The sequence below is a fragment of the Xenopus laevis genome, chromosome 3S, assembly GCF_017654675.1.
Source record: "Xenopus laevis strain J_2021 chromosome 3S, Xenopus_laevis_v10.1, whole genome shotgun sequence".
Classification (NCBI taxonomy): domain Eukaryota; kingdom Metazoa; phylum Chordata; class Amphibia; order Anura; family Pipidae; genus Xenopus; species Xenopus laevis.
Window position 1 is genome coordinate 115,528,802 of NC_054376.1, and position 15,744 is coordinate 115,544,545.

Sequence of the window (15,744 nt, forward strand, 5' to 3'; positions counted from 1 at the left end):
ACATCAGCAACGTCTGTGTGACCGTTTTCACATGCATACGTCAGAGCTGTATCCCCTGTAGCAGTCGTTGCTTGTACATTTGCGCCTTAAAAAGAATATTCAGATTTACAATATGAATAGATCAACAATTTATAAGCAAAACAAGTATATTGTGATTTAAAATAGCATTTATACACATTCAAATACTATAGCTGTATTCTTGAAAAAAAATCAGATGCTCCTAGGTAAAAAGGTATCATTTTTCACCTTGAAAGTAGCCTTAAAGGAGAAGGAAAGCTACAGAGACAGTTTATTGCCAATAGATTAGCCACAATAGTGCAAGCTATAAGACTATATTTATTTTGCAGAATTCTTTACCATACCTGAGTAAACAGCTCTAGAAGCTCTCTCTGTTTGTTTAGGATAGCAGCTGCCATATTAGCTTGCTGTGATGTAGCAGGTAGGGGGAGGGAGAGTGGAGCAAACTGAGCATGCTCAAGCCCTAGCCCTGGATGTTTCTGCTGAAAACAGGAAGTCTGATACAGAAGCCTATGTGTACACAACAGAAGGAAAGAAATGCTGTGTTTCTTTTGACAGAGGACTCAGAGCAGCATTACTTTGAGGGTTTACTGGTGTATTTATATAGACCTTTCTGATAAAGCTTACTTAGTTTCCACCTTTCCTTCTCCTTTAATATCAACCATGCTAGTATGCAAAAAGATCGGTGTAGCTCTGATTTAAAAAAAAAAAAAAAGTGTACCTGCTGCCAACAAATATTTCACCAGCTCCAGATGCCCCTCCTGAGCAGCTTCCATAAGAGGTGTAGAACAGCCAAGTTCTATGTCTGCCCCTGCTTTGATGAGAAAATCAGAAACTTCTGAAAATCCACCACAGCACGCCAAGGTAAGAGCAGTTTCCTGTGTTTCTTCGGTCTGTGCATTTATGTTGGCCCCTGCATTAAACAAAAAATTTTTTTTTGTTAAAATACGTTTTAAATGTATATATAGATTTATGAATAAAGAAAAAAAAATGCATTCCTTTCTTGGAATACAATAAATGTAAGAAACACGATAACCAGTAGTATATTGGCTTTAATATAATGGAGTTTTATATTAAAACTGGAATCTCACTATAAATAAAAGAAAAAAAATTTGGGAGTTTTTGCAAAAGCATTGAAGTGAGTGTGCCTTTTTCCTATTTTTGTGTATACCTCAAGTCTACTAGAAAATCTTGTAAACATTAAATAAACCCAATAGGCTGGTTTTGTTTCCAATAAGGATTTATTATATCTTAGTTGTGATCAAGTATAAGGTACTGTTTTATTATTACAGAGAAAAAGGAAACTTTTAAAAAATGTGGATTATTTGGATAAAATGGAGTCTGTGGGAGACAGCCTTTTCATAATTCAGAGCTTTCTGGATAACTGATCCCATACCTGTATAAAATGTTAAAAATAATCAGACATTTACAAAAAAGTTGTAAGCAAAGCAAGTTAGAGCCCACCTCTCCCCCCCCCACAAAGTATTTATGCCATATTTAACACTCTATACGTACGATCTTTTGCTTGTAACTTGCATCACCAAGGATAACAAGGAAAAGCAGCACTAAATATTTTTATTTATAGAGAGCAGCACCATTTCTGCCATGTAAGAACTTTTATCAGAAGAATTAAAAAGCTGCCCCTGTCAAACTTAAAGGTCATGCAAACCCTGGGGGAGGCAAAATGTGAGGCACCCGCCAGTGAAATAGATTCCCAGGTTTTTCCCGAGGATGGTGCTCCTGTTAGAGTTTTCTCATGCCAGTGCAGTTCTCTTCTTAGCGCTACACCAGCATTTTAACAGTGTCAAAGACATCTCTGGTGAAATAAACAAATATATATATCTTACCGTCCCCAAACTTTTGATCAATAAATTCTAAGATATGAACACTATTAACTTGTAAACTTTCCTTCTTCCAGACTCCTTTGATTTCGACTCCCATATCTTAGAATTTATTGATTAAACGTTTGGGTGCGGTAAGAAATATTTATTTACTGACCCTAATGTACTTGCTCAAACTATAAGATGTTATTTAATGCAGAAATGTTACCGTCTGATTGACAGATGTAAAGTAAATTGCTTCTTTAGAGTGACATGGTTTTGGATTTAAATGGTATAAAAATATGAATAGGAGAGGCCTGAATAGAAAGAGGAGTAATAAAAAGTATCAATAATACATTTGTAGCCTCACAGAGCATTAGATTTAAGAGGGGGTCAGTGAGCCCCATTTGAAAGCTGGAGAGAGTCAGAAGTTAAATAATGCAAAAACTATACAAAATAAATAATGAAGACTAATTGAAAGGTTGCTTAGAATTGGCCATTCTATAACATACTAAAAGTTAATTTAAATGTAAACCACCCCTTTAAAGCATTAGCGGTAAAAAGAACATGCAGGCAGCAAAGAAATACTGAATGTTTTATTATTAAATAGGGGTAAACTCAGACTGGGTTTTAACTGTAAAAGTTTTAGGTCCTACCACAGCATCTAACCAATTGGTTTCAAATCAAATTGGTTTCTAGTGCAATCCAAAAACTTTACTTTTGTTTCTCAACAGCCACTAAGGGGTTAACTCAATTACACTTAAGTTTAGAGATAAATGACAGGACATTCTGCAAATCTCTAGTACAGTGCAGATTTTCCTTCTATTATGGCAATTCTACTTTTGACTAGTTGGCAATAAAATATTCCAAAAGGTCTGGGGATCATCCATGTAAACCCCCCACCCAAATGTGCGACTCTTGGACAGCAAGGATAAAGCAACTTCCAACTTGGCACTCTGCCATGAGTACTAATTTTGTCCAGTCCTTTTATTAGCCTGGAATCATAATTAAAGGAACACCTAAAATGAAAGTGTTTTAAGAACACTATAATGTACTGTTTCCCTGTACTGGTAAAACTCGTGTTTTTGCTTCAGAAACACAACTATAGTTTATATAAACAAGCTGTCATGGGACAGCTATTCAAGCACAGTATACACAGTAGATAGATAAATTCTGAAGAATCCCATTGTATACTACAGAGCTTTTATGTTATCTGCCGAGTATCCTGTACCTTTTCTCCTTTTTCAGCTTTGAATGACCATGGCTACACAGCAACTTGTTTATATAAACTACAGTAGAAGCAAACACACCAGTTTTACCAGTGCAGAGCAACAGGACATTATATATATTCATTACTTTAAAACACTTTGATTTTTGATGTTACTGTTCCTTTAAAGGAATAGTTCAGTGTAAAAATAAAAACTAGGTAAATAGATAGGCTGTGCAAAATAAAAAATGTTTCTAATAGTTAGCTAAAATGTAATGTATAAAGGCTGGAGTGACTGGATGTCGAACACTACTTTCTGCTTTTCAGCTCTCTTGGTTTACACTGGCTGATTATCAGGCAGTAACCAATCAGTGACTTGAGGGGGGGGGGCACATGGGTCATATCTGTTGCTTTTGAATCTGAGCTGAATGCCGAGTATAAATCGCAAACTAACTGAACAGAAATGTACCATGTGGCCCCCTTCAAGTCGCTGACTAGCTCGGAGTTAGAGAGCTGAAAAGCATTTTCAAACATTTCAAACTGTTAATTATAACGTCTCGAAATTCCTTTGATTGTGTAACTGTTTTTCTGGAGGACTTTGGGGTGACTACTTCACTCTAATGGTTAGGTAAAACAGGGCTGACAGCAGGCTAGCATGGCTGTGTTAAATAACAGATACAAGAGATAAAGAGGGTACTGCCCAAGCCAAGTTCTACAAGACTGCAGATCATCTTGAATTTTGGATTTAATATTATGCAAATTCACTCACCTTGTGCAAGGAGTAGTGCCACCATTTCTTCGTGGCCCTCTCGCGCAGCTTCCATTAAAGGTGTATAACCTTCATCATTTACTTCTTCCAAATTAGCCCCTCTTTCTATCAGAAGGGCAGCAAGTTCAACATGACCTCCACAGGCTGCCAAAGTCAAAGGAGACTCAAAAGAATCTGCAGGCATGTTTACTTGAGCACCACTGTCTAGCAGTAAACGTGCTACTTCCACATGGCCATCCTGTCAAAAATACAAGTATTACATTAACTGGAAATAAGGCGAAACAGGAAATTAAAGGGCATCTCAGGTCATTTTGCCTGGTCATGTGCTTTCAGAAAGAGCCAGCACTTTAGGATAGAACTGCTTTCTGGCAGGCTGTTGTTTCTCCTACTCAATATAACTGAATGTGTCTCAGTGGGACCTGGATTTTACTATGGAGTGCTGTTCTTAGATCTACCAGGCAGCTGTTATCTTGTGCTAGGGAGCTGCTATCTGGTTACCTTCCCATTGTTCTGTTAGGCTGCTGGGGGGGTGATATCACTCCAACTTGCACAACAGCAGTAAAGAGTGACTGAAGTTTATCATAGCACAAGTCACATGACTGGGGGCAGCTGAGAAACTGACAATATAATATCTCTAGCCCCATGTCAGATTTCAAAATTAAATATAAAAAAATCTGTTTGCTCTTTTGGAAAACAGATTCAGTGCAGAATTCTGCTGGGGCAGCACTATTAACTGATGCGTTTTGAAGAAGAAAAAAAAAAAAAAAAGTTTTTCCCATGACAGTATCCCTTAAATTTTGGATTGTACAGAAGTACAAGCAGGTAAAATGATAATAGTTCTGGCTACGTGCCCCTCCCCCCCTCTATTGAGAAAGGTACAAATAAATGACATTTCCATTAATGCAGAGGCAAGTAATTTAGCATGTGGATTCTAAATAATTATCAAAAGGAACAGTATCATTCTTACATGCCCTACATTAAAAGATTTACAAGGTTAATAAAGCTATATCGGTTAACAAGACTTACAGTGCTCCTGTAAACTATTTTGTTTTTCTATATGATAGAACCAACAAAAAAAAAAAGTTAACAGCCCCATTCTCTTCTATAGAGTCTATACCCACAGGACCACACAAACTCCTAACACAGATGAGACAACATTAACATTAGTAAAACACTTATAATAAATAATCCTAATATGATTCAACTTACCATACAGGCCTCCATTAAGGCAGTGTGCATTTCATCAGTTTTATGCTCTTGGTCAGCTCCAGCTTCCAGCAAAAATCGAACCATGTCTAAATGGCCTATAAATTGAAAAAGTTGTCCACTATCACAATGTATCTACATAGTTATATATATATTTTTTAACGTGTCTTTTAGACAAGTATGTTTGACAAATGTTTAACTGATTCATGAGAATGACAGAAATTTAATATTTTGAAGGACGTACCGAACTACATGAAAGGCACAACAAAGTTGAAGTTTAATAGAAGTAGCATTTTGCCTTTAAAATGCAATAACATGAACTTTCAATGTAAAATGAACTTGTATTAAGAATTAATAGCACTTCACAGAGAAAGGATTTAAAAGAGAAGGGTAAAAAAGATAAAAAGCACGACTTTGCACCATTCAATAAAGTGAGTTTTTTTGGTGGGGGGGTTGGGAGAGACAGATACCCTATCTCTATTACATTATATCATATTCGTCTTTGTACTGCTAACTGGAGAATTATCCTTCTAACAGCAGAGCTGCCATTATTGTCCCCCACCATAACACCAAACTGACACAGCGATGTGGTAAGGATAATAATATAAATGCTCTAAGCATCTGTGACTGCAGTAAGTGATCCTCCATCCAAATAAAATCCTAAACAGCCTTTAAATATGCACATATTTAAAGGTTTCAACGTTATTTATAAATGTAATTACTATTGCAAGCGGTGCATGTCTGGACATTTCTGCCATTTTCTAACTACAATGTTGCAAGCCAGCAAAATAAAACATCTGAAGAACTGGCCAAAACTCAAAAGAATAGAGTGACAAACACTGCTGTTAAAGGAGAATTCAACCCGTATTCAACTTTCACTGCGCATTCCCCAAAAGTCACGAAAATTTCCGAAAATATTTGTTAGGGACCAGACGTTTACTCCAACTCTGCATGTGCCGAAAATGCCGCCAATACACAAAGATTACCGGAGAAGAAGATGGCTGCAATGAACTCCGAGGCCAGAATCTGCATGGAGAGGCGAGTAAAAAATTAGGGGCATTTGCCCGGGGGGGGGGGGAGGGTTTCTAAACTAAGGGTTGAATTCTCCTTTAACTGCAACTGTTATGACACAAAGCAATCTCTAATGGCTTGAGGCCACACAGAGAAAGTGCTCTTCACTCTAAAGGGCAGATTTATTAAGGTTCGAATTGTAAATTAGAATTTTCGAGTTGGATTTTTGGTCAAAACTCACAAATTCGAGTTGGGAATAATCCAAACTCGAATTTGAATTCGAGATTAATCATACCTTGAACCTGGGAACAACTCAAATTTGAAAGTGCGCCACCTAAAACCTGCAGAGTTCATGTAGAAGTCAATGGCAGAGGTCCAGTGACCCATTTAAAGATGTTAATAGACTTTCGTGACATTCAAGGTTTTTTTTCAGAGTTTCGAGTTTTCGGTAATATTCGTTCGTGTTTTAGACGTTCAAGTTTAAAGATACTATTCGAGTTTCAAGGTCATTAGAGTTTATTCGAGGTAAAAAAATCTCTAACATTTGACCTTTGATAAATCAGCCCCTACCTGTTAGTGTTAAAAAACCTCTGTGCGAGCAGACCAAGTTGTAAGCTGGCTGACCCTTCCCTACTACTTCCCTTGTAGAAGAAATGTTTCCACCTCTCAAATAGTCCTCTTCTGATTCCATAGACAAAATCTGCCCCACCTTATCCACCCCGACAAGCGTCACAGTTGTCCCTCTATATCACAACTGCAGGAGGATAAACTCTTAACGTGCTACAGCTGTCATGGTCTCCCTAGTTTACAAGGCTGCCTGAGAGCTATGGACATTTGTCCTTTAGCTGCAGGACTCCCTCAAGTATGCTAAGAATGCTGCATGCCCCACTGCTGTATTTTATAGACAAGGCTCCACTGAAAGGGATTCCTGGTCCCTTACTCTGCTGTACATTACTTTGCATGATTTTTTAAAAGTATAGCAAAAGCCAGCTCTACTCCTGCAGCCAAGACTCCAATTCCCAAAATGCTTTGTAAGAACTGGAGTTGTGACTGGAAGAGAGAGCTGGCTTCTACTATAAGTCAGGAAAACACTTCCTTACATTGTGTAAAGTTCTGCCTAAAAAATTATATATTATTTACAAAAAAAATATTTGTATCTTACCTTTATAGCATGCCAGTGTAAGAGCACTTTCTTTGAATTCATTTGAATGCGTGTTGATGCCTGCTCCAAATTCTAGCAAGACCCTTGCCACCTCTACATGCCCAGCACTAGCTGCTTCCATTAATGGGGTGTGCCCATTTTCATTGTGATCCTCTATATTAGCACCTTCTTTTAGCAAAACTTTAACTACATCAACAAAGCCGCCAGCACATGCATACGTAAGTGCAGTGTTACCTATATAGATTGGGAAAGAAAAGAAATATTTAGTATTACATTTTACCAGCTTTACAATCAATACAGCTAGCATACTATGAACTCATAAGGAGGTAGGAAACAAAAAAACCCCACCAATCTCCTGATGACAGCCTCAGAACTATAAAGTATGTTTGTTTTAAACCTGCTCTCCACTACAGTTTATAAAAAATGTCATCATATTACTGAACATATGAATAATGTTTAAGCTCAGCGGCCTTGTTCAAGCTGAACACAATGCACACATTAAAATTAGAGATGCACCGAATCCAGGATTCGGCTCAGCCATTTTCAGCAGGATTCGGCAGAATCCTTTTGCGCAGCTGAACCGAACCCTAATTTACATATGCAAATTAGGGGAGGGAAATCACAAGACTTTTTGTCACAAAACAAGGAAGTAAAAAAACTTTCCCTTTCCCACCCCTAATTTGCATATTAGGATTTAGATTCGGCTCGGTATTCGGCCGAATCTTTCACAAAGGATTCGGGGGTTGGCCGATTTAAAAATAGTGGATTCGTTGCATCCCTACTTAATACATAGAATCTCATCCTGAGTCAAACACATACATTTACACACCTTTCTTACATTTATAGAAAAAAGTTATCTGAACATTCCTTGAGGTTATGTATGAGCTCATTTTAAATAGACCAGTGATCCCCAACCAGCAATTTATGATCAGGTGCAGGGGGTTTCAAGGTGAAATGCAGCTTTTCTGCAACAATTTATGATCAGGTGCAGGGAGTTGCAAGGTAGAATGCAGCTTTTCTGCAACAATTTATGATCAGGTGCAGGGAGTTGCAAGAGGAAAAGCAGCTGTTGTGAAACAATTTATAGGGAGCTGCAGGGAGCTGCAAGGGGAAATGCAGCTGATGTTCTGGAATTGTATAACATATAATAACAGATGTGGAAACCCCAAAAGAGGTTGATTGCTTTTTGTATACAAAATAATACTTTAATAATACTAATATTTATACAGAAGTTTGCTTTTCTTACTTTTCCACATTTATTACAGGGCAAGAGAAAGGAACAAGCAGTGAAGGGAGGGGGAGGAAAACAAACAGGGCAGAGAGGGGGTTAAATAAATAGGACAGAGAGGGAGAGAAAAGAGCAGGGAAGGGAAAACCAGCAGTAAGGGTTAACAAATATGTCTGCAGGGAAGGACTGAGAGTGGCATCACAGACACGCCCACTCCTCCCTAATTGGCTGCTGCTCTATAGCTTATACAGAAAGAGCCCTTGGCTGCAGCTCAGATACTGAAGAGTCTGAGACAGGAAATTGCAAAGGGGGATGGCTTTGAACAGTTTTCAGGCTAATACAGACGTTTTTTGATCCAAAAGGTATTAAAATAAAAACTATTTCTTCTATTTTACATGGTTTGAAGCATTGTGAAAATGTATGCTATATGTCCCCTTTAAAGGCAGCTGTTAGAATTGATACAAAAGTCACTTATATTCCACAGATACTTCTGAGAAATGTATCAACTAATTGTAGCAATTAAATGCAGCAAATTGTAACAATTCAGATGCTCCTGGATCACTGACCTGCCAGACTGAAACACCAACATTAAACTTTAATTTTGGGAAAACAGTAAAAGATAAAAGACAGAAAGTAATAGAATAAAGACTTTATTTATGCTAAACAATCTGAAAACAACTTAACTGAAAAAGTGTTTGGAAGGTCAACAACCCCTTCAAGGGGCAGGGCACACGCTCAGATTCGGGAGATTAGTCGCCTGACGACATTGCCATTTACACTTTACCCGGCGGGAGGCAGTTTGGGGAGGTTAGTCGCCGGGCGACTAATCTCCCCGAATCTGAGCGTGTGCCCTGACTCTAAGGGTTAGTTCACACAGAGCGTTTTGGGGAGATTTGGTCGCCTGGCGACTAACCGCCTTGTTTTTTCGGCGACCAATCTCCCCAAACGCCTTCCCTGTCAGTGTGCCAGCTAAAATGAAAAAAAAAAAACCCCAGCGCTAATCACATGCAGCGGTTCGTTTTCCGAAGTCGCCCGAGGGTTGCCTCACGAGGAAACTTCGGGCGACTTCGGAAAACGAATTACCGCATGTGATTAGCACCGGGGTTTTTTCATTTTAGCCGGCGCAGGAACAGGGAAGGTGTTTGGGGAGATTGGTCGTAGCAAAAATGAGGTGATTAGTGGCCAGGCGACCAAATCTCCCCAAAACACTCTGTGTGAACTAACCCTAATACAAAGCAGGTTACAAATAGAAAAACTCATGCAAACAAGCAAGAAATGTTTAGGATAGAAACGGTTCCTTACCAGTCGATGACTGTGCATTCACATCTGCAGAATGAGCCAATAACAGTTTTACAATATCAACAAAACCCCCACTGGCGGCTGCCATTAAAGGTGTAATGTCACCTTTATTTCCTCGGTCTTCAACATTGGCATGCATAGCAAGCAACACCTGTCAATTTGCAAAGTAAGGGAGTTTGGTTTAGTACAAGAAAATGGAGAGGACAACTTCACACAACACTTAATTCAGTACAAGCAGTACATTGTCAATAAGGGGATACTAATTTATAATATGAAGTTTGTATCTATGCTGAAGAGAATAATGTTTGTTCACATTTGGAATCAAATTAATTAACTTTAACGTAGCAATCCCTTCAAGCTTTTTTGGCTGTCATTCTATTTATCCCTATAGCATAGCATTCATAAATTAGGCACACAGACTGCACAATGTATGGTTAAAACTAGAAGGGATGCACCGAAACCACATTTTTGGATTTGGCCGAACCCCCGAATCCTTCGCAAAAGATTCAGCCGAATACCGAACCAAATCCTCATTTGCATATGCAAATTAGGGGTGGGAAGGGGAAAGCATTTTTTTACTTCCTTGTTTTATGACAAAGTCACACGAGTTCCCCCCAGCCCTTAATTTGCATATGCAAATGAGGATTCGGTTCGGCCAGGTAGAAGGATTCGGCCAAATCTGAATCCTGCTGAAAAAGGCTGAATCCTGGATTTGGTGCATCCCTAAAAACTAGGGATGCACCAAAGGCAGAATCCTGGATTTGGTGCATCCCTAAAAACTAGGGATGCACCGATTCCAAGATTCGGTTCGGGATTCCGCCAGGATATTGCCTTTTTCAGCAGGATTCGGCCAAACAATCTGGATCCTAATTTACAAATGTATATTAGGGTTGAGAATGGATATCACATGACTTTTCGTCACAAAACAAGGAAGTAAAAACATTTTTTTTGGCACTTTTTCCTTTATTAACACTAATTTGCATATGCAAATACAAATTCAGATTTTGTTCTGTATTCATCTGAATCTTTCACGAAGAATTCAGGGATTTGGCCTGAAATCCCAATAGTGGATTTGGAGCATCCCTAATTAAAATGAAATAAAACCACTGTTAGCACACAAAAGCAGGTTTTTGCCCAGGTTAACTAACAATTCTAGTGTTGCCCACAGCTATAGTGATGACTGAATACTATCAGGGACAGACACAAAGGGGGGAATTCACAAAAGTGGAGATATTTTTTTGGAGTAAAAGTGGCAGTAAACTGGTGTAAAATACTTTCTCTATATAAACAGAAATCTGCCTAAAAGCCTCATTAACAAGAAAAAAACACTTAAACAAAAAAAAAAGTGTATTTTATACAAATTGATATGTAAAAATTCTTTATCTCATACTTGCATTATTTTACTAGTTTTAGCTTAATGAATGAGGCAATATTAGCAATTTGAGTGAATATATCTTAAGGAAACGTAAAGCCCCCAGGCATTTTTTTTTTTAGTTTTAGCAGCAGACACATGACTTAAGATAATAAAACATATTTCTTTTAAAAATCTGTATATTATGCAAAATTGCATTTATTGTATTTAGACCCTTATATCTTGCTACAGAAGTGGAATTACATAAACGTGTAGGCAGATGTAGAAAGCCAAGATTATCCTTAAAAAATGATGTATAATCTTCCTAGGTAAAAAAAAATCCAATTTGATGGCTGACTGACAGGTGTAGTAAGAGCTAAAGAAAAATTCAGAAAAAATGTCTTTAAAATGTCGTGCAAACGACAAAATCTGAAAACGGTCTGTTTAAAAGACAAGTTCACAAAAGTGGAGATTTGGAATTTCACAAAAGTGGAGGTTTGTGAATTTGGTGGGAAATCCGACATTTTTATCTCCATTTTTATTTTGTCTCAGTATCACCACTTTTGTGAATTCTCCCCCCCCCATAGAAATAGCTGTTAGAATTGATACAACAGTCGCTTTATTCCACAGATACTGCTGAGAAATGTTTGTGAATTTGGTGGGAAATCCAACATTTTTTATTTTGTTGCCGACACTTTTATTTTGTCTCAGTATCACCACTTTTATGAATTCCCAAAATAGAATAATAGTGCTCCATAAATAAAAATATACTTGATGGTTATAACATTACCGGATATAAAAGCCGACCTTATTGTTGTGTGTTATTGTATTGTGACCGTATGTGTGTGTTTTTGGATGCAACCTTGTTTGCTGAATTAGTTTTCAAACTGCCTAATCACAATACAATCCATTGTTCAACGCAAGCTCAAAGAAAAGGGACTGCGCTGAACACTCTTTATGCCAATTGTTTTAATTAAGAAATATCTATGAGGTTTTTGTTTTTATTTGAATGTTAGGGTTCTTATGAGGAGGTTTAAAATTACCAAACCACACAGAAGCCCACTGTGTAATAAACTACTGCTTATCTGAAAGTCTGACACAAGCTGCAGATAAATGAAGCAAAAGCGGGACAAAGCAAAGGAAAAACCGCACAAAGACCTATTAAGACTCTGTAATAGAATACAATGGATTTTTGATAAACCGAACAGGTGGATTTTTTGCAGTTCTTTTAATTTCTTTTTTTATAAAATGAATTTCAGTACAGGATTAATGACTGAAACTGCAGGATTAATTTTGAATACAAAATGTTTCCTCTATAAACTGTGCTTTTTGAGAATGAATACATGTCTACTTTGAATTAAACCTGCTTCAGCTAAAAAATTTGTTTTGGCTATAAAAATATTCTGTTATTTAAAACAAGTACACAAATGTAATACACTCAATGATAAAATGACTAGACAGAGCTTATCATACTTAAAAACAAATAGGAAGACAAACTTTTTTCAACTGATCAGTGTTTTTTCATTTGTCAACAGGGATTTTTAAATCAATTTCCTAGACCAGGCTTTTTCCCCATTATCACTGTGGTTTATACACCATCAACTTACTTGTGCCAACTCATAATATCCAGCTGAACAGGCCAAGCAGAGAAGGCTTTCTCCCTCCTCTGTGTGTTCATTTACACTTCTACCTTCATCGAGCAGTTTACGAACAGCGTTAACATCTCCATCGGAACAGGCTTCTGCTAGACTCCGACTATGATCAATATACAGGATAATACAAATGAGTAGTTCACATAGGTTACATGTAGGTCACATAACGCAGCCAATATTGCTTCTTCAATGGTCATTGCTTGATCTGGCCCTTGGCCAATATTGTGACTGCTTTCTGAACTGGAGTTCACATTTAATAATTTGCTGGGACTATACAAATATAGGGCAATGACTTTGGGGGAGGGCTATACCATGCCCCTTGCCATCATTTTATAAGTCTAGTTCCCAACCAAATATTTGTTCACACATTCATTGTTCTAGGAAGGTGTGCACATTAATGCATCTAAATCCTTAAAGGAGAACTAAAGCTTAACTAAAGAATTAGCTAGAAATGTTGTACATTATGTTTTGTGCTTCAGTACCAGCCCAAGGCAACCACAGCCCTTTAGCAGTAAAGATATGTTCCTACAAAGATGCCCAAGTAGCTCTCCATCTTCTTTTCTGCTGATTCACTGCACATGCTCTGTGCTGCTGTCACTTACTGAGCTTAGGGACCCACTCACAATATACAGTACACATAGAATAGAAATGTCACAATATAAGGCTGATTAGTAATCAATACAGATAATTACTACATGGCACCACAGAAACAAGTGCGATTAGCATCAGAATTTAATAATCAGCCCTGTAGCATCAGCTTATATTACAGGGGAAGCTCATTTTCTGCTGGATAATTAGGGACGACCCCTAAGCTTAGCTTCTCAACAGCTGCTCAGAGCCCACTGAGCATGTGAGTGTCACAGACACTTTCCAAGATGGTGACCCCCTGTGACAAGTTAAGTCCTGGATCATTGCTGTTATTGAAAAGCTGAAACTTTAGGCTGGTGCAATAAGTTCAGTATATAAAATATGGTATTTTTAGCCATATTCATTTTCAGGGTTTATATCTCCTTTAAAACCCCTTCTATGTCATACATAGCATAATTTACCATTTTGTACTTAAGGGCTTTAAAGGGCATCTATTGTAAAAAAATAAAAAGTGTATTTCCACGCAAGTGTGAGCTAAAAAAGCTGCACTCTGTTTGGAGGGGGGGGGAAAACAAATTTTGTTTGTTTTTAAAGGTGCCCCTGCGAAAACTATGCCGTCCAAACCAGGAGGCACTACTCTTTCCCTCAACTGGATTGTGGGCTCTATTAGTCTGCACCTGGGGTGGGGGAATATTTTTTTTAACAATAGCATAATAACCAAATGTTATGGTCTGCAACACTTCTCAGCATTCACGTAAAGAGTCACTCTGAAGCTGATTTTTGTGGATCAAAATTTAGGTCAATGAATTTATGTGAAAAAGGGCATGAAAAAGTATAATAATATGTTAAAGAGGCGTTAGTGTGGGAATCCAAGAAACACTACATATTAATTATTTCCCCTTGGAGACTGATCTGGTAACTTGCATGCCTTCCCAAGGAGTGTTTTTAAAGGAATGAACTTGAAAGTTTTAATGCACTATTTATTAAAGGAGTGGTTCACCTTTAAGTTAACTTTTAGTATGTTATAGAATGGCTAATTCTAAGCAACTTTTTAATTGGTCTTCTTTATTTCTTTTTTAGTTTTTTTTTTTTAATTATTTGCCGTTTTCTTCTGACTCTTTCCAGCTTTCAATGAGGGGTCACTGACCCCTTCTAAAAAAACAAATGCTCTGTAAGGCTACACATTTATTGTTATTGCTACTTTTTATTACTCATCTTTCTATTCAGGCCTCTCCTATTCATATTCCAGTCGCCTATTTAAATCAATGCATGGTTGCTAGGGGAATTTGGACCCTAGCAAACAGACTGCCGAAACTGCCAACTGGAGAGCTGCTGAATAAAAAGCTAAATAAGTCAAAACCCACAAATAATAAAAAATGAAAAGCAATTGCATATTGTCTTAGAATATCCCTCTCTACATCATACTAAAAGATCCTTTAACATAACTTACTACGTTAACGTTACATAAGGATTCAAATAAAACCATTGGTGCCTACTTGTCTACTTGTCCTGTGCTGAGAGTACTGTCCGCTCTCATCCGAGTTAGCGCAGCCGCAGCTTCATCCAAAGCACAGCTTACAGATGACGTCAATCTTCGAAGTACTTCAGGATCTGCAAAGGCTTTACCATCAGCAGTGGACAATTTACCAATTCCTTCCATGTACGTTCAAATCAGGTTAGTAGGAAAGAAACACAAGATGCACAAGACTTATTAGAACCTTCAACTGCATGCATGTTAGAATCCAATGATTACATACAAGACATGCACATATTTGTTGGAATTAAGAAAAAGTTAAATCTACACATACACTTTAATACATTTTTAATTTCATTCTACTGGTACATTAATGCAACAAAAATGACACACATAAGGATCCTGGAACCAAACTACTCAAAAATGAAATGAGAATTTTTCCTAATTTTCAAACAGTGCCATCCACAAAGAAAAGATATGGCTTCTAACTACAGGTATAGGATCCGTTATTTGGAAACCAGTTATCCAGAAAGCGCCGAATTACAGGAAGGTCATCTCCCATAGACTCCACTTTAAACAAATAATTAAATTTGTAAAATGGATTTATTTCCTGTAATAATAAAACAGAGCATTGTATTTGGTCTCATATAAGATATAATTAATCCTTATTGGAGGCAAAACCTGCCTATTGGGTTTAATTATGGTTTAAATAATTTTTTAATAGACTTAAAGGGGTTGTTCACCTTCAAACAACTAGTTGTTTTCAGATAGATCACCAGAAATAAAGACTTTTTACAATGACTTTCTATTTTCTATGGGTTTTTGGAATATTGAAGTGTAATGGGGGGGGGGGGGTTGCCAACCCTGTAAAGTGTTCTAAATTGATACATTTAAACTCTGACATTTAAGATCTGATCGTATGAATTGAGGATTCGTACTATTTTCGGACCGTGTGTCGA

At 37.5% G+C, this 15,744-nt stretch overlaps 1 protein-coding gene across 2 annotated transcripts in view; it reads right to left on the bottom strand.

The window, feature by feature from the left end:
- Positions 1-15,744, bottom strand: part of ankhd1.S (ankyrin repeat and KH domain containing 1 S homeolog) — a 75,950-nt gene that overhangs the window by 48,197 nt on the left and 12,009 nt on the right. For both annotated transcript variants that reach the window (XM_041588761.1, XM_041588760.1), the window contains exons 3-10: positions 14,808-14,964; positions 12,679-12,826; positions 9,724-9,871; positions 7,194-7,427; positions 5,024-5,118; positions 3,815-4,052; positions 740-931; positions 1-85 (exon numbers count right to left, since the gene is read on the bottom strand). The exon at positions 1-85 is cut by the window's left edge and continues 25 nt beyond it. In XM_041588761.1, coding sequence (XP_041444695.1) covers positions 1-85; positions 740-931; positions 3,815-4,052; positions 5,024-5,118; positions 7,194-7,427; positions 9,724-9,871; positions 12,679-12,826; positions 14,808-14,964 — 1,297 coding nt within the window. The remainder of the gene's footprint in view (positions 86-739; positions 932-3,814; positions 4,053-5,023; positions 5,119-7,193; positions 7,428-9,723; positions 9,872-12,678; positions 12,827-14,807; positions 14,965-15,744) is intronic.